General features: G+C 40.6%; 1 protein-coding gene across 6 annotated transcripts in view; it reads left to right on the top strand.

The window, feature by feature from the left end:
- tom1l2 (target of myb1 like 2 membrane trafficking protein) overlaps positions 1-15,438 on the top strand; it is a 78,658-nt gene extending 63,220 nt beyond the window's left edge. For 3 of the 6 annotated variants that reach the window (XM_068055949.1, XM_068055946.1, XM_068055945.1), the window contains 2 exons: positions 8,071-8,104; positions 8,567-15,438. In XM_068055949.1, coding sequence (XP_067912050.1) covers positions 8,071-8,104; positions 8,567-8,718 — 186 coding nt within the window. In that variant the 3' untranslated portion in view covers positions 8,719-15,438. Of the gene's footprint in view, positions 1-8,070; positions 8,105-8,231; positions 8,296-8,566 lie in introns of those variants that run through there. The other 3 variants (XM_068055950.1, XM_068055948.1, XM_068055951.1) reach the window with 2 other exon arrangements.
- Positions 15,439-21,374: the final 5,936 nt, after the last annotated feature.

Here is a 21,374-nt window from a genome sequence, read left to right as displayed (position 1 = left end):
TCTTACCCAGGGGTGTCAAAGGAATTTGACAGTATCCCTCCAACACATCTGTCTCTTTAAGATACATGGTGTTGCCCACTCTGTCCTTACAGTGCTTTAAATAAGAATTCAAGTAGGAGTCTGCCGCCTTTACCACAGTTACTTTTCTAGCGTCTATGCAAGTTTGAGCTGTCCCACCAGGTTTAGACATCAAGACCATCTGCGAATTCCAGCTGTCCTGACTATGTTCAACTAAGCTGCCCTTCAGCATGCATTGTACCTCTGCTTCCACTTGGGCCTGTCTATCTGGACCTAAGCGACAAGGATGTCGTTTTAAAGGAATGGTTCCCCGTATACCCACATCATGTGTGGCTAAGGTTGTACATCCTAGCTTATCCCTACAAACTTTTTTGAAACATTGTGAAAATCCGAGTTAGGACTTCACGCTGTTTTGCCTCTAAGTGTAAAAGCCTATTGTTTAATTTTCCCAGCCATTCTGTATTCGCTAATTGGATAGTTGGAGGTTGAAACTGAGAATTTCCTTGGCCTACTTCTGCCTCATCTTCACTATCTTTTTCCTTCTCAACAGTCCCGATTACTTGAAAGACCTGTACTGGCTTATCCTCCTCCCTGCGGTAATATTGTTTGAGCATATTAATGTGACACAACTGGTTGTTCTTTTGGCGATCAGGGGTGTCAGTCGAGTAATTTACCTTACCCACTCTTTTGATCACTCTATGTGGTCCAGTGAACCATGCTTTTAATGGTTCTTCCTGCAAAGATAATAACACTAATACTTCTTCCCCTCGTTTTAGGGTAGGTTGTGGTTTTTCCCACCATTTGACAGGTCTAGCGTGTTCTACAAAATTGTTTCACATCCTTTGTAAGACCTGGCCAGTATTAATGTTTGCTTATATGTGATTTGGTCTTCCGCATTCCCCTATGTCCTGCAAAAGGAATGTTATGTGCTAACCGTAATAATCCTTGTCGATATTTAGATGGTACCACTGTCTGTTCAACAACTGTCCAGTCTTCGCAGCAGGCCTATGAGGCGGTCTCCATTTCCTCTTCAACACCCCATTTGCCATATAATAGCCTTCCGGAACTCCTTTCGCCTCAGCTTCTGACAGAGCCGTCTGTGCTGTTCTATACCATGGGATCAGCTTGCTGTGCTGCAATGATGGACGATCTGTTCAACAACTCATTTGGAATCTCTAAATCCCCAAATAAGGTTTCAGATGCCTGGCTATCTGTTTGTGGTGCCCCTTTTATCTCCGATAATGGATCCTTTTTACCCATTGCTCGGGTGACTACACACACAGGAAATATTCCTGGAAGTTGCTCCTTTAATTGCTCCGTTTCCTTAATTTCACTTGGTTCCTCTGTAACTGTAGGAGAAACTAATATTTTGATCCAGCCAAATCATTTCCTAGGAGTAGATCAATTCCCTATACTGGTAAACTGTGGACAACACCTACAGTTACTATCCCAGATATTAAGTCACTCTCTAGGCGTACTTTATACAAAGGTACGGGTAAATACTCCCCACCAATTCCATTCACTAAAACTTTAGCATTCAAGGCGCCCACTGGTGGAAAGCTTATATCTTTCCCCACCAAGAGTATTTGGGTTGCTTCCGTGTCCCTGAGTATAATAGGTTTTCCTGCCTCACAGGATACAGAGTTACTCCGCCCCCCCCTTGACAGAAATTCACTATAACTCTCAGATATTTTATTCTTAACCTCTGCACTCCCTTTAGTTTTAGTATCTGGTTTCACATTCTCAGCTGTCATTAAACCTATAGCCTGGTCTGCTATATTCTCAGTGAGAGTCTTTTCCTCTGCCCAAACTTTGCATACCCCAAAATGGGTTTACCTCGCAATTTCCAGCACTCTGAACAAAGATGACTCGTTGTGTTGCAATGATAACACTTTGGCTTGCGAACTTCACTTCTACCCTCAGCACCTTCTTTCCTAAACTGAGGAGGTGATCCTGGGGCATTCCCAGTTGTTCGTTATTGTCCCCGGCTTCCTTTCACTCTCCCACTTTCTATCTTTCTCAGGTTTATGGGGGTGACGGACAAAATGGGTTGGCTTATTCACAAGCTCAAAATCATCAATCTCTGCTGCTCGCCTAGCTTTCAAAACTTTCAGATTGTCTACATGAGTGTTCACTACTGAAGGAATGGAGTTTTTAAACTCTTCTAAGAGAATCAATTCTCGAAGGTTCTCGTGTGGTTTCTATCTTTAATGCCTGTATCCAACCGTCAAAATTCATTTGCTTCATCCTCTCAACTTCTAAATATATCTGCCCAGCCAATCTCCGTAATTTCCTAAACTTCTGACGGTGAGCTTCAGGGACTAACTCATGCGCAGAGAGGGTAGCCTTTTTTGCCATCTCATAATCTACAGAAGCCTCTTCAGAAAGCATGGCATAAGCTTCATGAGCTCTGCCTACCAGCCTGCCCTGCATGAGCAATGTCCGGGTTTCTTTCGGCCATTTCATCTGTTTGGCTATTTTTTCAAAAGATATGAAAAATGCCTTTCCTCGAACTTAGGAAGAGCCTGTACAAATTTAAACAACTTCTCACTGGGTCCTGATCTAAGTTCAGATTCTTCCTGACTCGAATTTCCCTAGATTTAAGACTACCCCTTTGTCTTAGTTCCATTTCTTTTAATTTAAATTCCCCCTCTTTCACTGTCTCACTGAAGTTCAAGTTTTCTTAATTCTTTTTCTGCCTCGAGTTTTTTTGTTTCTAACTGAATCGTAGCCAATACCACTGCATCACTCTCAGACCTACTGCCTTCATGTCTCTTGTATTCCCTTTCTTGTTTCTTGTATTGCCCTTCAGCTTCTTCATCATCTACCAGTTCCAGATGTTTGGCTATGATGTCAATTATCTCTGCTTTTTTGGCACCTGATTTCAATTTCAACCCCAATTTCGCTGCCAATTCTTTTAATTTGTTCTTAGTTAAAGTTATCAAGTCACTCGGGGAAACATTCTGCTTTCCCAAAAACTCTGCTGCAACCGTTAATGCTATAACAATGGTATAGACTGTACCTTATTATACAAGAGACCTGGTTCTTTTAATTTCTTTGTAGTTGGTGTCAGATTTAGATCCCAACAATCGAGTTTCCAATTGATATGATCCCAGACTCGAGAGCAATTAATATGATGTCAAACGCAGGACCCCAATTTAAATATGTTATCCCAGAGACGAGTAATTAATATGATTCCAAATGCGAGCCCTCCAAATTAGTCTGATTCTGATCCCAGACGCGAGGCACTGAATTAAATATTATTCAACTGCGAGCGAGCCCCCAATAAAGATATGATTCAAATCCACAGATTAGAAACCCAATTAATGTGTTATTCAAATCTCGAGTGAGCCCCCAGCTACTATGTTATGACCAACCGCTCCAGTCAAAGCCCCCAATCAAAATATACGATTCTGATTGTGGTGGGAGAAACGCACTGTTAATTCAATCCCGTCCCTCTACGGATTACCTAACATATCATTTTAAACATTCCAAATTAAAGAAAGACCCAGCCAAATTGTACCATCTAATAACCCCCAAATGAGGCTAACTAAACCAGGTGTCTTTAAATGAAATTAGCTATTTAATTAGAAAAACTAAATTCTTACACACTAAGATATAAACAACATTTAAAATAGAAAAAAAAAGAGTCCTTGCAAATTTACGCTGCTGCTGGAGGTGAAGAGGTCCAAGTTTGTTTGAAGTCCTCACAGCCGTCCGATGAGGAGAAAAAAGGTTCTTCAACGGTAGAACAGTCCGTAGTCTAATTCCAGCAGTAAGTGATGCTTTCCTTCTCCAACGATGACCGCAGTAGATCAACAACTCTCAAACACTTTCAATAGAATCGTCTGGCTTTAGAATTTTTGAGGGATAATAGATTTACAATCTGACTTCCCTTCAGTTTAAATTATCAGAGATCTCTGTTTTGGCTTGACATTTTTAGAATTTTGAGAGAATAATAAATAAACAGACTAAATTCTCTTTCTTTAGTTGAAATAGGCTGAGAGTTCTTTCAGGTGCTAACACACAGCTGTCTGTCTGTGTCTCTGTCTCTGTTAGAACAGACTGTTTGCACTATAAGCCAGTTCAAAATTAAATTGTAACAAATGTATCTCTCGATGCTCAGTCCTAGTGGCTGTGTCCAAGGCAACAAGAATGCACCTTTTGAATCACAGTCTCCAAATGGCTGTATCCAAGGCAACAAGAATGCACCTTCTCAGTACTTCCTGAGGTCTGCTTGTTCTTAAAGCAGTACTAATCCTTTGCTGTCTTAAAGACACACCACATATTTCCCGGAGAGAGAAAAAAAAAAGACTGGATCATGACAGTTTATATGTCAGGTCCATAAACTTGCTGATTGACCTTTGGGCTTGGTGGTTTGGCAATAGAATAGCTTCAAAAATATCACTAGAGGCTTGAAGTGCTTGCATAATCTAATCAGAGAGATTTAATCTGATCCAAGATGTAGAGTGCTGCCTATTTTTAGAACTGGAGCCCATAAGATCAGAAAATGAGTTCTGATTTCAGCTGTTGGGGTTAGAGGGGTGCTCGAATTGGCCTTAGCACCCCAGGGTTAGGGATCTATTCCTGATTCCTATCCATTGACTCCTGGAAAATGCACTTGTGTGGAAGATTTTAATGCACTCCATGATGAAATAGACAATTGATATTCACTCTATGGAGTGAGATGTGAAGCATGGCCATTTGGGTGAGGTACTGGAGGGCTTTTAAATGGCTGTGGAATTGTACTGCAGGAAGTTGTTGTGTCGTGGGGGTATAGAGATAGGGAAAGTGGATTCTGAAAAAATATTTACAACATAAAATGTGTACATTGTCCTTGTAATCATGTGAGCTAAACCAAAGGGTTATTAATTCAGGGGATTAGAGCATGTTCCCAGAATAATCCCAACTACCTCATTTAGTATTGGCACCTTTTTTTGAATGATTCATACTTTTGCGGTCTAGTTTATTCTAGAAGAATAGGTGTGCTAAAACAGATTTTGAAAATTCTCGTGCAGCTCATTATATGATTAGTTCTCTGACTAGGGTAATGCGTACTGAAATATTATTAGAATAAAGTTACAACTCAGTTGTAAATTGGTTACACATTCTGTTGGGGCAGGAGGGAAAGTTGAAGTGCAAGAGCATTTTTTGCAAGTTCTTGTGTCAGGGAAGTAGTATCTTACAGATGGCTCCCAGGTGATGTATCACAGCCAACACACCCTCTAATGTTTTTTGGGAGTGCACAGGCATTTTGTTTAAGTGCACGGCCCCTTTAAATTTTTCTGTACGGCCACACACATACGCGTTAACTTGAAGGAGCTGACTTGTGCACAACCTGCGTGGGAACTTTCAGGTTGCTGCACGGCCATGTGTGTACGGGGAATATTAATCACAATACTTAGAGATTAGATCGGGGTAATGACATCACAAAGTGGTGAGTTGTAGGTTTAACCGCTTTGCTTTTTTTCCCATTCATTCTGGCCTACCATTATCCTCCGCTGAGTTCCAAATCCCAGATAAGCTGTTGTAGGGAAATCTTTAATGGGGGATTGGGAGCATCTCTGTTGGGGGTTGGTTCTGGGGGGAGGGTGGGGGAGAGAGGGACAGCACGGTGGGGAGAGAGAAGGGAAAAATTTGGACAGAGCATTTTCATGATGAGGCTGCTCTTGCATGTGTTTCTTGGGGTTGAAATATGGCTGGAATGCCCTGTCAGCTTGGTTTCAGATATGAGGGATTACGTTTATGTGGAAAGATTGGAGAAGCTGGGGTTGTTCTCCTTGGGGCAGAGAAGGCTAAGAGGAGATTTGATAGAGCTACTTAAAATCATGGAGGGTTTAGATGTAGGAAATAAAGAGAAACAGTTTCCAGTGTTTGAAGGGTCGATAACCAGAGGGCACAGATTTAAGGTGATCAGCAAAAGAACCCGAGATGACATGAGGAAAACATTTTTACATAACTAGTGGTTAGTATTTGGCATGCACTGCCTGATAGGGTGGTGGATACAGTTTCAGTAGTAGCCTTCAAAAGGGAATTAGATAAATACACAAAGGAGAAAAAACTACAGGGATATGGGGAAAGCATGGCCGTGGGACTGACTGGATTGCTTTTTGAAAGCACCGATACAGACACGATGGGCTGAATGATTGATTGATTCTATTCTCATATTCATGGTGTCCAGAGTGTTGATGGATTATAGCCATAATTATGCTGAAGACCTAAAACTGTGGCTTGGGAACAGGCTACCTATCTGCTCTCTTGCCCATAGGAAGTATTTGACCTGGGAGGGAACCCTAAGGGAGTAGAAGAGGGCAATATGCTCACCGACCTTAGATTCAAGTATGAAATAACTAATGGCAGAACTGAACAAAAGGAATTCAAGTTGATAAATAATGTACTATTTGTGTTGAATCAGTTTTGTTTCTGGTATATCTATTGCTCATTCTTGTATTTCTTAACTGAATGAACTGAGAGGTTTATGTACCTAGATTCAATTTGCTGGTTTCCATGGTGCCCTAGAATAGCTTCCATCCCAATTTCCTGTTGTATTCCTAGCGGTTAATTCACTCTCGCTATTTCATGGCTACTATTTTGCTTTAAAAGAAAATCCTGTTAGTTTTACTGATGCGCAATTCACTCATATATAGCTAGACATTCATGAGTGTTGCTGTGTACCCCCTAGGTTTTATTTTATTTATTTATTTAGAGATACAGCACTGAAACAGGCCCTTCGGCCCACCGAGTCTGTGCCGACCAAGAACCACCCATTTATACTAACCCTACAGTAATCCCATATTCCCTACCACCTACCTACACTAGGGGCAATTTACAATGGCCAATTTACCTATCACCTGCAAGTCTTTGGCGGTGGGAGGAAACCGGAGCACCCGGCGAAAACCCACGCAGACGCAGGGAGAACTTGGAAACTCCGCACAGGCAGTACCCAGAATTGAACCCGGGTCCCTGGAGCTGTGAGGCTGCGGTGCTGACCACTGTGCCGCCCATATTATGACCGTGACATAAATTGTTTCTGCTCGTCATTGTCTGAGAAAGAGATTACAAACACCCTCACCCCAAACTAAAATCCAGGTGAAAACCCCTGTTTCTCCTCATTGCATCAGTTGTTCACAGACTGACTTTGACTAATTGTAGACGTAATTAGACTGATGTCCTAAAACTACTGCTGGGATATTTGTAACACATTCTGATGAAAGTTTCTCATATGAAAGGGATTTGTTGATTTAAATTTTTTAAATGGGGGGTGGTGGAAGAGAAAGATTGGCCAGTGTTGCTGCTTCCTGCCCCCATTGTGTCAGAGCACAAATAAACATTGGAATATTATCCTGCCCTGGAGCAAAATGAAAATTTGAATGATACATTCTGGTTTAAAAATGTGAGATATATCAATATAGTTCTGAACAGAATACAGTATTTAAATGAGTTTCTAATCTTGTATCACTCTCTTTGATCAGACAAATCTCAATCCTGATGTTTCCCCAATCTTAACAGTATGTTCTCGTGCTCTTATGAAGATTGTACAGGGATGTGATAGATTATACTCCAGCATTGTTTCTTCCTTTTTGGAAGAGGAAAATAACATTGTAAAATAAATTCAAATTTACCATCTGGTTTCCAAAAGCAGAAGCTTTTAATACATAATCTTTTTTAAAAAGTGGCTACAAATTTCAGTGTTGTCCTCCTGTTCTCTAAAATCTATCTGCACTGGTTTGCTTGCAGTATGTGTGCGCATGCTTTTGTGGATTGTTTTGAAGCAGTTGGCGGTATTACGTTCTTTTGTTACAGATTCTCTAAATAATCAGGTAGGGTAAGGGTAATAGGAAGTAATCTTCTAAAATAATTAAAAAGAAAACTCAAATTGCTATGGATTTTTTTTCCAATAAGTGTAATAATTGTTCTATTTAATCTTTTTGAGGGGAGATAGGTAGAAGTCAAATTGATCTATATATGTTTAATTTTATTATCCGTGGGATATCCTCTAGCGATGGGAAGGCCAGCTTCTGTTGTTCTAAATACTTATTTTTTACATTTCAGAAGGGAGATGATGCAGAAGGAGTAACAAGTGAAGGTAAGTTGCTTATCTGGTATCTTAATAAGCTGTAGTTTGCAGTACGCTTTCGATCAGCCTTTAATAAAAAATGTGTTAGTACATGCGTTCAGGATTTCTTATCATCTTGTCTGTTCATAAACCCTAGAAATAATCAGTGAGGGCGGAGAGATTGGAGCACCAACATGCTGCTCTGGTGATTCTCCACAGAGGTGAGTTCATAAGGCTTGGCTGTGCCATTGGCAAAGAGGCTAAACAGTCATCACACTTTCCCAAAGGGAAGGAAAGCTAACAGGTGAGTCTGACTGGGTGACTCTCCCATGCTCTATGGCAGCTGCTTCGAGGGGGAGTGGCGTGGGAGCAGGTCAGCTGCCCATGTTCTCACCAAGGGATGATGCATGGCAATGGGTTGAACCAAAAAGAATCAACTGACTTGAAGAGCACATCAAATTTTACATGGGTTTTGTGTATACTTTTTTTCAGAATTTGATAAATTTTTGGAAGAACGAGCAAAAGCAGCAGAGAGAGTCCCAAGCCTGCCCTCTCCTCCCTCCAGCAACTCCACTTCTCCGCCAGTGCCTGCTGAAAGCATAAAGAAACCGGATCGTTCCAAGGATACCCTCTTTGCTTTGTAAATAACATGCGTGGTTTTTTTGCTTGTACGTATGTGCGTGTGGTTCATCTGTTACTGGGCGGGGTTCTGCTATACAGTTTGCTATGGCTTCTCAATATGTGGCTGGTGATGCACTTGGGTTATGTTGTGCATTTCCTTTATTCCCCCACTAAAACTAATGCATAAGCTGCCTTATTTGATGTGCACTCTTCAGTTTGAAACTGATGGACTTTTTTTTCTTTAAACCACTGGCTTTTAGCATTTACCACAGTATGAAGTATTATGCGCATATATAGCTGGACTTGTAACATGCCCCTGAATTTCATAATTACATAATGGTTTAAACCACTACCTCCTAGAACAGTATGAGCCCAAAGGACCTATTTTCTGGTTAACTTGTATCTTGCCAAAGGGAATTGAAACAACTTGCCGTTTTGGCATTATTACAAAGTATTCATTATTAAAATGATAAAATTTCAGCAAGTGTGCTTTTAAAAAAAAAAAAAATCTCAAAGTAAACTAGGTCCTCTGGCAAGAGGTCAGTGCTGTTGGGACATAGCACCTTGTACAGTGCAATAGGCATCATAGAATTTTCTGTATTATAAGGGACATTAGTGAAATTCACAAGTTTATTCAAAACTATATTTTAGCATTGAACTATACTAATTGTATTACACGTGTAACACTAAAATGCACTGTGTTGCAGCTAGAACTGCATTGGAAATATGCTTTAAATGCAGGATGAACTCTGATGTAGCCAAGAGAAAATACTGATTGTTGCGTGAGCAGCCACTTGTGCACGCTTTATTTGAAGCAAAGTGGTTAAAATGGCAATTTCTGAAGAGTGCATGTGTGTGGTTTTGTTTGATTTTAATTAAATCCTGCTATCTTGGTGTGTGGGCATTTCTGTGCCATGTAGGAGCAGTGTTGCTTTTCTGGAACTACTATTAAAATGACTCATCAATCCCTAGGAGGCACGTTTATAGTCTGTGAGATAAGATAACCATTTACACAGTGATGCTTCACTAAGAAATACTCTACCTCCTGAAGTCAAGCCTATGTAAATCCTGATAATTACTTTAGGTTTGTTTGGTAGGGGAGGAGACAAAATGTAGGTCTGTGCCACTTCCACCTTCAAGCTTAAATGGGTTATGTACAAGTAAGGGTGACAATTCATTCCATCGAGTTCACTCTTCCATAGAAACCTAGAGCCCTAATGCCGCAGCCTCAGTCTCTTGAATGATGATTCCAGAGTTTCTCTATCTGGAAGGCCATTCCAAACATCAAATATTACTCACTCTAAGTGATTCCTGAAGCTGCCTTTACCATTTTGTATCCCTTTCTCTTTGTTCCATAAATGTGCTCTAGATTTGCCTTCTCTATTTGCCCCCTTACAAGACTAGAGAGTCTGATGAAAGGTCACAAACCTGAAACGTTAACTCTGCTTCTCTCTCCACGGATGCTGCCTGACCTGCTGAGTATTTCCAGCACTTTGTTTTTATTTCAGATTTCCAGCATCTGGAGTATTTTGCTTTTATATTATTGGCGAGTCTGAGGCTTTTCTTGTACCTCAGTCCTTTGGTACTTGGATCAAACCTGTACATATTTGCTACTTCAGCTGTACATTTATCCCTTGAATGAGGTGACTGGCATGGTAATAAGAGCCAAAGGTGATGTAGGTAGAAGGTTGGAATATTTATAACGTCAGTTTGCTATCGATGCTGGCCCTAAAGCATTTTCAGCTTTCCGTTGTGTATAGCAGTAAAGGTGCCTGAGAAAGGGGCCTGTGTGATGCTAAAAGCTAGTGAGTATATATTCGTGTTATCACTAGTATTTCAGTAATGATTGGTATGAAATTTTTGTATCGTGCCCCTTGGAACTGTGGAAAAACATTAGCAGTGCAATTAGAGATTTCCTCCTTCCCAAACCTGGATTGTCACTAGAGAATTTTTTAAACTGTGAAGCAAAAGGATGAAATATTTTCCGTAGTGGGAGTAAGTTGAACTGATGACTTGAGTTTCACATATTGAATTTTTTTCCTCATAGTATATTAATATAGTAATGCCCTAAATAAGTCAAGTGACAGCACTGAATGCTACCGTTAGTGGTCGAGACCTTAGACATCTAGGCCTTAAGCTCCTGAATCTCTGCCAAAACCTGTTGGTCTCTCTCCTCCCATAAGGGCATCCTTGAAACTTACAAACTATTATGGCACTTGTCCTAAATATCTCCTCCTTTAGCTCGGTGTCAATTTTTGTCTTATTACGCTTGTTGGGATGTTTTCCTACATTGAAGGCACTATATAAATGCAAGTTATTGTTTATCCTAATGACTAATACTGCCTCTGGCACTTGAATGTATTTTCTGAAAAATCCATGGTCCAAATCCAAAAATCCCACCTTCTTTGTCTAATACATTAAGAACCTTTTTTGATTTTAGACCCTGCCCCGTTTCCCTTCACCTTGCCCACTCCCTCCCCCACAATGCGTCCAGCTTGTAAGTCTTGAAAGCCACTTAACATTCATAGGTGCCTTTACATTTGGTGTTTCTGTAGTTCAGATTGTGGGAGAGCGAGGTTCATATGGTGAAATAATTCAGCAGTGCAACTTCATATCTGCACCTCCATGCCAACTGCATCTACTAGATCTGGTTTTACATTCAACTGTTCGTGCTTATTCATAGTAAGATACTGACTTGGCCCACTCCACTGCCTTCATCCTTGTCCTGGGGTGTGGGTAAAGATCAGTCCATAATTCTTCTCACAAATGGTGCAGTGCTGCATTTAATGTGATTTGACCAGTTTTTATCTACAACCAGATTTGCTAAATACTTGATCAAGATGACAAGCTGTGGGAACATTAAAGGCCCAACCTTTCAGTGTTATAATTTTGAAAATCTAACTTCTCCACAAAGCTCAACAATTTTAAATCCAAGCGAAAAACTGCAGATGCCGGATATCCAAAATAAACAGAGAATGCTAAAAGCACTCAGCAGCAGGTCGGACAGCATCTGCTGAGAAAGAAAATTAACGCTTCTGATGAAAGGTCATTGACCTGAAACATTACCTTTATTTCTCTCTCCACAGATGCTGCCTGACCTGCTGAAGGCTTCCAGCATTTTCTGTTTTTATTTGAACTATTTTCTTTCACATACTCTCAATCTCTAAATATTCTACTCTGCAAGAATGTTTCAAACAGCAAACAATACAAAGTAAAACAAAATAATTTATAATCTCAGCTATTGAGTTTATACCCTAATATACAAATTTGTGCAGTGTGTGATGAATCTGGCTTGCACTGCAATTAAACTATATCAATGTATGGTTAGGGTTAGTATATGTATGTTATACATGGTTAGGGTTTGTAATGAAATATCAATCCATGAATCTTTCTTACAATACAGAATTGCTACGTTTAGTAATAAAAATAAATTTTTTCCTCCATTGATCAGTGCTTGGACCCATCAAGAACTGTTCTAAGACTGACAAACTGTAGTTATGTGAGCATCTAATCTGTTGGTCGTTGTGTGTTTTTCACAGCTGAGACACCAGTGTTTCAGGTACTGGTCTGTTGTCCAGACACTTTGGCTGGTAAAGTAACATTGTGTTGAGTTTTTGGACATTAGAAATACAGACTGTAAGGTGGGATATGTGGTTACTTATATTAAGCGCCTTTTATAATATATAAGGAAATATGAAGGGAAGTTATGGGATTTCTTTGCAAAACTTGTTCCAATTAAATTGCCCAAATAACATCAACAGGCTTCGCTGGTAGAAGCTCTGTTTGTTGTGTTCCAGAATAAAGGATCCAGCTTTTTGTGCATCCTATTTTATGTTTTGAGACACATGGCTGATGTAACTTCTGGAAAAAGGGGTCAAAGCTAATAAAACAGAAGAAGGAATCACCACAGTGATGGTGTGAATATCCAGATCTGTTAAACTGAAGCCCTGGAGATGTTTGATAAGTGAAATTCCTTGGCTCCCATCTACAAGTTTGCTCCATCTCTCAGTTGAGCTGAGGGATGCTTTAGAGTTTAACCTTGTTTCTTCCCCCTTTTCAGGTGAGTGGGATAGATTAATCTGGCTTGGCATGCAAAATCGACACATTCGGTTTGCGAATTAAGTACTGAGTCACATGAAGCTGCCCTTGAGTTTAAAAAGAAATCAAATTGCTTCAGTTTCCGTCCCATAACACTACATCACTGAACGGTAATTATTGTAGGAGAAATAAAACTGGAAAAACAGCCTTGGAGATCTAGAGTATTATGCCATCCTGGAGGAACATTGTCCAAATGTGTATAAAAGGGTTAGTAGCTGTTAATACAAATATTAATGTACAGTTCAATGGATTTATTGTAAAAAGATACTTTCAATAACAAAAACACTCATACTTTGGTAAGTATCAATGTGTTGGTAGTATAAGGTATGTATAATTTCATAACCTGCCAAACATGTTAATGTAACAAAAATAAAAGTGATGTTCACATGTAGTTAGCAGCAATGGAATTCAAATGTAATATTTCTCATTGTAAGGTAGCATGGTGTGTGTGTGTGTGTAACACTGACACTTGTACCATTAAACTTTTGATCAACGGTGTTTGGTAACACCAATCTGATCATCCTAAATGGTGTAGTAATTATTAATGACCTCAAGCGAATAGAGTTAACGTTGCCTCCTTGACTAGCCCCCTCTAGGTGTTGCCACTTGCATAGTAGCAGAAAAGTCGGCCTGATTTGCAAATCGCTACAGTCCTGTGCTTGTTAAAGGAATGGGTCGAAAGCGTGAGCGTTTTGTTACAGTAAAAATGTACTTTCACATCCTCGTGGGTATGTGCAGTGTGGAGTTTTCTATACCAGCCTTTCAGCTTGGAAAACTGTTTAGATGTTTTGGGGTTTTCTTCCATTTTTATTTGTTTAGATGCATATTTTGAGTTGGTACCCTTATTAAATCTATTGTAAATTCTCAGCTACTGTTGAGATACAAGGATAACTATACTGCAAATAACAGTTGGACAGTTGGTTCTCTATAACTAACCACTGGTTTTTAAAAAAGCCATTTAAAGATAATATGAGATGAGATGGTAAATATGGGTCTAAATTGTTCACTTATGTCTTGCAACTTACTTTAAAAAAAAATACACCAGTGTCTAAGATTAGTTTTACTGTTCATTTATAGCCTTACTCGGAAATGCTGCCCAACAAGAGAACATTGTCCTGTGCATGAGTTTGAAATGAAAGGTTTTGTTTTTTATTGGGTACTGGGTAGTATAGATATGACTGTTACAAGTAATAAGCAAAATGAATGACTACACCCTATTCAAAATAGTCAGAAGGCCACAAAGCAATCTTTCCTGACACCACCACCCTTCCCCCACCCCACAACCAAAATAAAAACACCAATTAGATTCTGTGAGGCAGATGAAATGTTATCTGATATGGAGTTCTTTTCTGAAGTTGGGGTTAGCTTGGCAGGGCAATGTTAAGGGAGTTCTGAACTGGATTGGATCCAGTGGGAGTATTTGATAGTATAAAATTCCAAGGGAGACTGGGGTTCTGATGTCTAAAAACAATGCACTTTCCTTCCCTTCCCCTTTCCCCACCCCCCCCCCCCAATATGATGAACTGTTGCTTTGGACGTTGGGCCTGATAATTTTAATTGAACAATCTGTTGTCCGACCGCAAACTGTTTTTGTGAGACAATGTAAAACAATAAGTTTTTTTTTAAAGGGTAACATATAAACTGTAGTATTTAATAAAAATATATAAATGCACAGTAACTAAAGAACATCAATGTGGAGTTATTCCACTTGTTTAGTTAAGTTCAGAAGAGGATGATGAGGGGCAATAAACTGCAACGTATAAGTACCTTCCCCACCCACCCCCCCCCCTCCCCAAACTACCACCACATTATATAAAAATTATTGAGGCTTCTAAACTCCTCCCCGAAGGCATTTGGTGTACACTCACTGCTTCCAAGTGTGTAATCCTGATTTTATGTTGAGGCTCAAAATTTTGCATGGATTTTTGTGTGCATTTGTTCCCATTTTGTTAAGATTGTCCTTATAACTCCGGCCTTAACCATTAGATTGGGAAATAAAACCTTTTCTAATTGAGGATGTTCACTTGGATAGGTCCGGCTAGGGCCCTGATAGGTGGCTGTCTTGTGCAAGCAGTGTCGAGCCATTAACTTTTTTTGAAAAAAAACTCAAGCTATCTGTTAGTAGCTGGGAAGGGGATGAATTAAAGAATGAATCCGGTTTTAGATCCTGAATCTTGTTTGTTACAAAAAGGTTCATGATTATCATTGCAATTCAATGGTAGATTGGTACTGCAGGGAAGTGAAGGCTTTTTACAAAAGCTTGGTATACATATAACCAACTCAGAATTACGCAGCTTAACAGTGTGACCTCTTCGATTACATTGATGCAACACTATACGTAACTTTGTAGGCAGTAAGAGATAAACCCCTGTATGTTAATCAATCAGCACAATAGCGTAGTTTAATATTTATTTATGAACACTTCAGTTTTTTGGGTTTAGTTTCCACATACAAGAATACACTGCATATATACTTGTCTGTAACCTAGTGGTTTCACTAACTTGGTGTTTCTGCAGACTTGTGAATTATGTCGCATTGTGTAACAATAGTATGAATGTGATTTGTACTGAACTGTCATTACTGCTTAAATTCTGTAGTGCTTGATCATTGCATGTAATGTTATAAATAAACACTACTGGTGTGTATGTGTGGTTTTTTTGCCCAAATGTTCATTCATTGCTTTATCGTGGCACATGCTTGTGGTTAGTGCTGGTGCATTGTATTCAGAATTAGAAAGTTGAAGTTTGAATCCAGGAGTTAGCATATATTCATACTTTGCCATTTCACTGAGAATGATTCAGCAGTGCTTAGCCCTGTATCTTACACTGAAGGCATGAGAGGGAGGAAAAAGCATCTGGTATACATACTACAAGCACCTTTTCACCACATTGTTTAACTTGTCCAAAGGAGGCACAATGGGCCGAATGGCCGCCTTGTGTGCTGTAAATGTTCTATGAGAACATAAACATGTCAACAAAATGATAGTGTTGGAGAGATGAATCAGAGAGGGATTGTCTTGAGTGGTAGCATTGTCCACAACCTTCCAGCCCCCCCTTCAGCGGCCAGTTTCCCTTTACCTTCCTGTGGATGGCAGTGACTCATCCTGGGATATGGTTCTAAAGGCGGCACCTACCCTCAATTACCTTGTCCAGCAGGCAGTTCTTTATGCATGAACCAGAACAGTGAGTGCCTGCATGTAATTAGATCATGGGGGCATCACAACAGAATTGCATCCTGTCCTAACAAAACATCCACATATGCCAGTGGTGTACTGACCATTTTACAAGTGAGTAGGCAACACCTAGTGGAATTTGGAGACATGCTGCTACAGAAAAGTGTCAATTTTGGCATTTCATTTGTTGAATTTTGGAGTAGGATGTAATATTTTTCTCAATGCAATACCTTAATCCACTGAACTTAATCCTGGCTTTTTCTACAACAAAAAGTCTTTTTAAATAAATAAAATACTACTTAAACCCTTCACTCCTGTCCCTTGTACCATTGCCTCCAACAATAAGTGCGATGAGCTCATGGACCTCTGTCACTAAGATTGAGACCATCCAATCAGCTGTTGCTGCTGTGTCTCTCCCTCCATTAGCCCATCGGGCCAAACCTGCTCTAGGCCTCCCACCTGCCCTCGCTCTGAACTCGCATCTTTCTCTAGTTTCTCTTCTATCTCCCCTCATGCCCTCTCCAAGGTCGTCTTCTCCATGAGGCGGCATCTTCCTCAATCCTATTCCCAGTAAACTGCTGACCACCCAACTTCCCTTCCTGGTCCCCATGTTAGCCGAACTTGTTAACGTTCTCTCTTTTCAGCTGTTGTCCCTCTCTCCTTTTAAATCTGACATCAAAAATCCAACCCTTGACTCCACTAGCCCATCTCCAACCTCCCCTCTCAATTCCTTGAACACGCCTCCCAAATCTATGTCCATCTTTCCCAGAACTCCATGTGTGAATCCCTCCAATCAGGTTTCCGTCCCTGCCACAGTACCGTTCCAGCTCTTAACAAAGTCTCAAATGTCATTCTATGTGACTGCGGCAAAGGTAAACCTCCCCTCCTTGTCCTCCTCTCTGCAGCCGTTAATATAGTTAACTACACCATCCTCTACCACTGTCTCTATGCTATGATCCAGCTGGATTAGACAGCTCTCACCGGGTTCCATTCTTATCTATCTGACCATATCCAGAGTGTCATTTGCAATGGTTTCTCTTCCGACTCGCACACCATTATCTCTGGTGTCCCATAAAGATCTATCTTTGGCCCCCTCCTATTTCTCATCTATGTGCTACACCTCAACAACATCATCTGCAAGCACAAGGTAATTGAAGGTTGGTGCTGCCTTTAGAACCATATCCCAGGATGAGTCACTGCCTTCCACAGGAAGGTAAAGGGAAACTGGCCACTGGGGGAGGTTGTGGACAATGCTACCATTTAACACACTCCCTCTCTGATTCGTCTCTCCAACACTATCATTTTGTTGACATCTTTTTATTTTCTCATAGAAAATTTAAAGCATACAAGGCGGCCATTCGGCCCTTGTGCCTCCTTTGGACAAGTTAAATAATGTGGTCAAAAGGTGCTTGTAGTATGTATACCAGATGCTTTTTCCTCCCCCTCATGCCTTCAGTGTTAGATACAGTGCTAAGCACCTGCACTGGTGATACCCAGCTGTACCTCATAATCAGCACCACCTCACTTGACTCCATTGTTGCTAAATTATCAGACTGCTTATCTGTCATCCAGTACTGGATAAGCTTAAATTTTCTCCAATTAAATATTGGGAAGACTGAAGGAGTTGTTCTCGGTCTCTAGCTACTGGCAACAGAGATTAAACTAGTCTGTTCATTGGTTTACGACATGTAGCAGCACTTCCTCAAGGAGCACTTCTAGCCATTATTTGTGTGGCAAGCTCCTGATCAAAGCCTGGCATAACACAATTTTGTAATGAATGGTTTATACCACACAGTTCACAAACATACAAATTAGGAGCAGGAGTAGGCCACTCTGCCTCGTGCCTGCTCCGCCATTCAATAAGATCGTGGCTGATCTAATTGTAACCTCACCTCCACATTCCCGCCTACCCCCAATAACCTTTCACCCCCCCCCCCCTTATCAATAATCTATCTACCTCTGCCTTGAAAATATTCAACCACAGGGCCCTCAATCGTGTCCAGCCCATTTCCCGCACCTCTGCCCTCACCCCTTCTCTTCCCTCCCAGAGCCGCGACAGGGTTCCCCTTGTCCTCACTTTCCACCCCACCAGCCTCCACATCCAAAGGATCATCCTCTGCCATTTCCGGCACGTAGCCTGATGCCACTACTAAACGCATCTTCCTTTCCCTTCTCCTGTCAGCATTCTGAAGGGATTGTTCCCTCTGCGACACCCTGGTCCACTCCTCTATTACCCCGATACCTCGTCCCCTTCCCACGGCACCTTCCCATGCAATTGCAAAAGGTGTAATACCTGCACTTCTACCTCCCTTCTCCTCACTATCCAAGGCCCCAAACACTCCTTTCAGGTGAAGCAGTGATTTACTTGTACATCTTTCAATTTAGTATACTGTATTCACTGCTCACAATGCAGTCTCTTCCACATTGGGGAGACCAAACGCAGATTGGGTGACTCCTTTGCAGAACACCTCTGCTCAGTCTGAAAACATGAACCCGAGCGTCCTGTCGTTTGCCATTTCAACACGCTCCCCTGCTCTTTTGCCCACACCTCTGTCTTGGGCTTGCTGCAGTGTTCCAGTGAACATCAAAGCAAGCTCTAGGAACAGCACTTCATTTACCGATTAGGCACGCTACAGCAGGTGAGTGGTAAGGAGAGGGGGGGTCACTGTCTAGCAATTAGGAATGAGAACATTGGCTGGGGTACTCAGGCAAAGTGCTGCACATTGACATGATACTTACGGACTCTCTTGGTACAAACTATCTGACGTAGCAAAACCAGAATTAACATTTGAGTTCAATAATTTCAGAGCATAACTGCACCCCCCCCCCCCCCATTTTTATTTTTATATTTTATTTCTATTTCATTTTATTTTAGTTTGTTTCTTCATTCAATTTTTTTTTACCATGTGCCTGCCTGCTGTTTTTTCCCATGTTTGTGCTTTTGGCTAGGGCTTTCATTGTTCTGTCATTTAACACTCTACTTAACACTTTGTCTTTCACCACACTTTTAACATACTCTTTGTCTTTGCCCCATGACCTCCTTGTCAGTTATTCTCTGCGCCCCTATGTCCTGTCAACATGTTCTCTTTTGCCCCACCCCCACTTTATTTGTTTAAAACCTATTACATTTCTAACCTTTGCCAGTTCTGATGAAAGGTCACTGACCTGAAACGTTAACTTTGCTTCTCTGTCTACAGATGCTGCCAGACCTGCTGAGTATTTTCCAGCACTTTTTGTTTTTATCTCTGGAATACATCATTAGCTTTACTGTTTTTCCAATTTGCTCTGCCGTCTTGTTTTGACTGTAGCTGGGATACCGTTCCACGTGTGGCAGTGGCCTTTTGATACTGAGACATTCTTCACATACGATCTTGGATGTTGTCCGTTGTCAAGATATTTGACTGGCAGGGCCATCACAGTCTCGCATGGGTACATTTTGGGCGGGTGAGTGGTAAGGAGAGGGGGTCACTGGCTAGCAGTTAGGAATGAGAACACTGGCTGCGGTGCTAAGGCAAGGTGCTGCACATTGACACGATAATTACAGACTCTCTTGGTACAAACTATTTGATGTAGCAAAACCATGCACATTATTATGGTCCCCTCACTAACGAACAAAACGTGAAATGTCGGCACCTCCCATTTTATTGAGTATGTCTCCCACCACAGACTTTATATACCAAGAGGCATCTAAGTGTCATTAAAGTAACTGATTCATCTAATTGAATACAAAACTTTTTTTCCTTTGAAATGCAAAAGCTTGCTCTTGTATATTTAACTTTCAATTCAGAATTGGGTAACCCCTATGATTTTCAAAGGTCCATTTAAAATGACTAGTCGGCAAGCAGCTCTGTAATTCACCTCCTGTCAGTTATTTTACATAAAATATGAAAAGTTGCATCAAAACGAGTCTTTTAAGTATATGGTGCAATTGACATACAGTTAAGGGGGGCGGAAAATGTAGCAGTTGTTCATTGAACAAAGCTCTATATGTATCGGACTTACTTTGAGAATTGTATGCTTGGAGTTTGTTACTGCTGTTAGGTCCTATACTGAATAGAGGCTGGCTCTTCTATACTGTCTCAATATTTTAACTGGACAGCAAATGGAGTTTCAATTACTGAGACAGTTAAAGCAATTGTAAGCAGGATCTTTATGGAGAGGTCTAAGGAGGGACATAATTAAAACTGAAATCAATGTGTTAAGTAAGTATACTCCAGAGTATTACAACAGTGCTTTGGGCAATTATACCACAGATACTGATTGTATGGTGATCTAATAATTCTGGCTTCTTTACCATCCCCAATTTTAATTGCTGCATCATTAGTGACTGCACCTTCAGCTGCCAAGGCCCTAAGCTTTGAAATTCTCTCCCTAATCCTCTCCATCTCTTTACCCCTCTTTCCTCCTCAAACTCCTTAAAACCTACCTTTGGCCAAGCTTTCAGTCATCTGACCTAACATCTCCTTATGTGGCTCAATGTCCAATTTTGCTTTAAAACACTCTTGTGAAGTGCTTTGGGACATTTTATGTGTTAAAGGCACTATAATAAAAGCAAGTTGTTGTAATAATGTAGAATTGTTTACACTATACATTTCAAAAAATGTGAGTATTGCTGTTATATATATATTAAATGATACAGCATTTACTGTAATGGTCAGTCCATTGCAGCTCTGAGATTCATGTATTAAGTCAAAGTATAGAACAGTCCAGTAATAGAAACATATAAATCTCATTCAAAGCTTGCAAATCTCATATGCCATTTGTAGTCTGTTGCAATGTCTAAAGGCAAAAGAACTAACTAGTATTTGTAGCACCTCCTCAGAATGTCCGAAAGCACTTCAAAATTAATGGATTGTTCTTCAAGTGCTGTCCCTGTTGTTGCATAGGGAAATATAACAGTCAAGTTGCACACAGCAATGTCCTACATGAATGACGAGATAATTTGTTTTTAGTGATACAAAAGCAAAATTCTGCAGATGCTGGAAATCCGAAATAAAATTTGAAAATGCTGGCAATACTCAGCAGGTCTGGCAGCATTTGTGTAGAGAGAAACCGAATTAACATTTCAGGCCCATGACCTTTCATGAGAATAGTTCCAACATTTTCTGTTTTTTGTGATGTTGTTTGAGGGATAAATATTAGCCAGAACACCAGGGAGGACTTCTTGTTGTTCATAGAAATTGCACCCTGGAATCTTTTACATCCATCTGAGAGGGCAGCCAAGGCCTCGGTTTAACATCTCATGCGAAAGCCAGCATCTCTGACAATCAGAGACCCACATGTCTTGAGTCTCGTACACTGCCATCATGTGTGTATTTAAAACTGAAGTGCAGGGACAGATTCCTTTCCTGTGGGAATAGTAGGGTACCAGGCTCGATTGGAAGTAGCAGTGTTGAGGTCTTGGGAGAG

Source organism: Heterodontus francisci, chromosome 24 (genome assembly GCF_036365525.1).
Source record: "Heterodontus francisci isolate sHetFra1 chromosome 24, sHetFra1.hap1, whole genome shotgun sequence".
In the NCBI taxonomy this organism is placed as follows: Eukaryota; Metazoa; Chordata; class Chondrichthyes; order Heterodontiformes; family Heterodontidae; genus Heterodontus; species Heterodontus francisci.
This window is presented reverse-complemented; position numbering and strand designations above follow the sequence as displayed.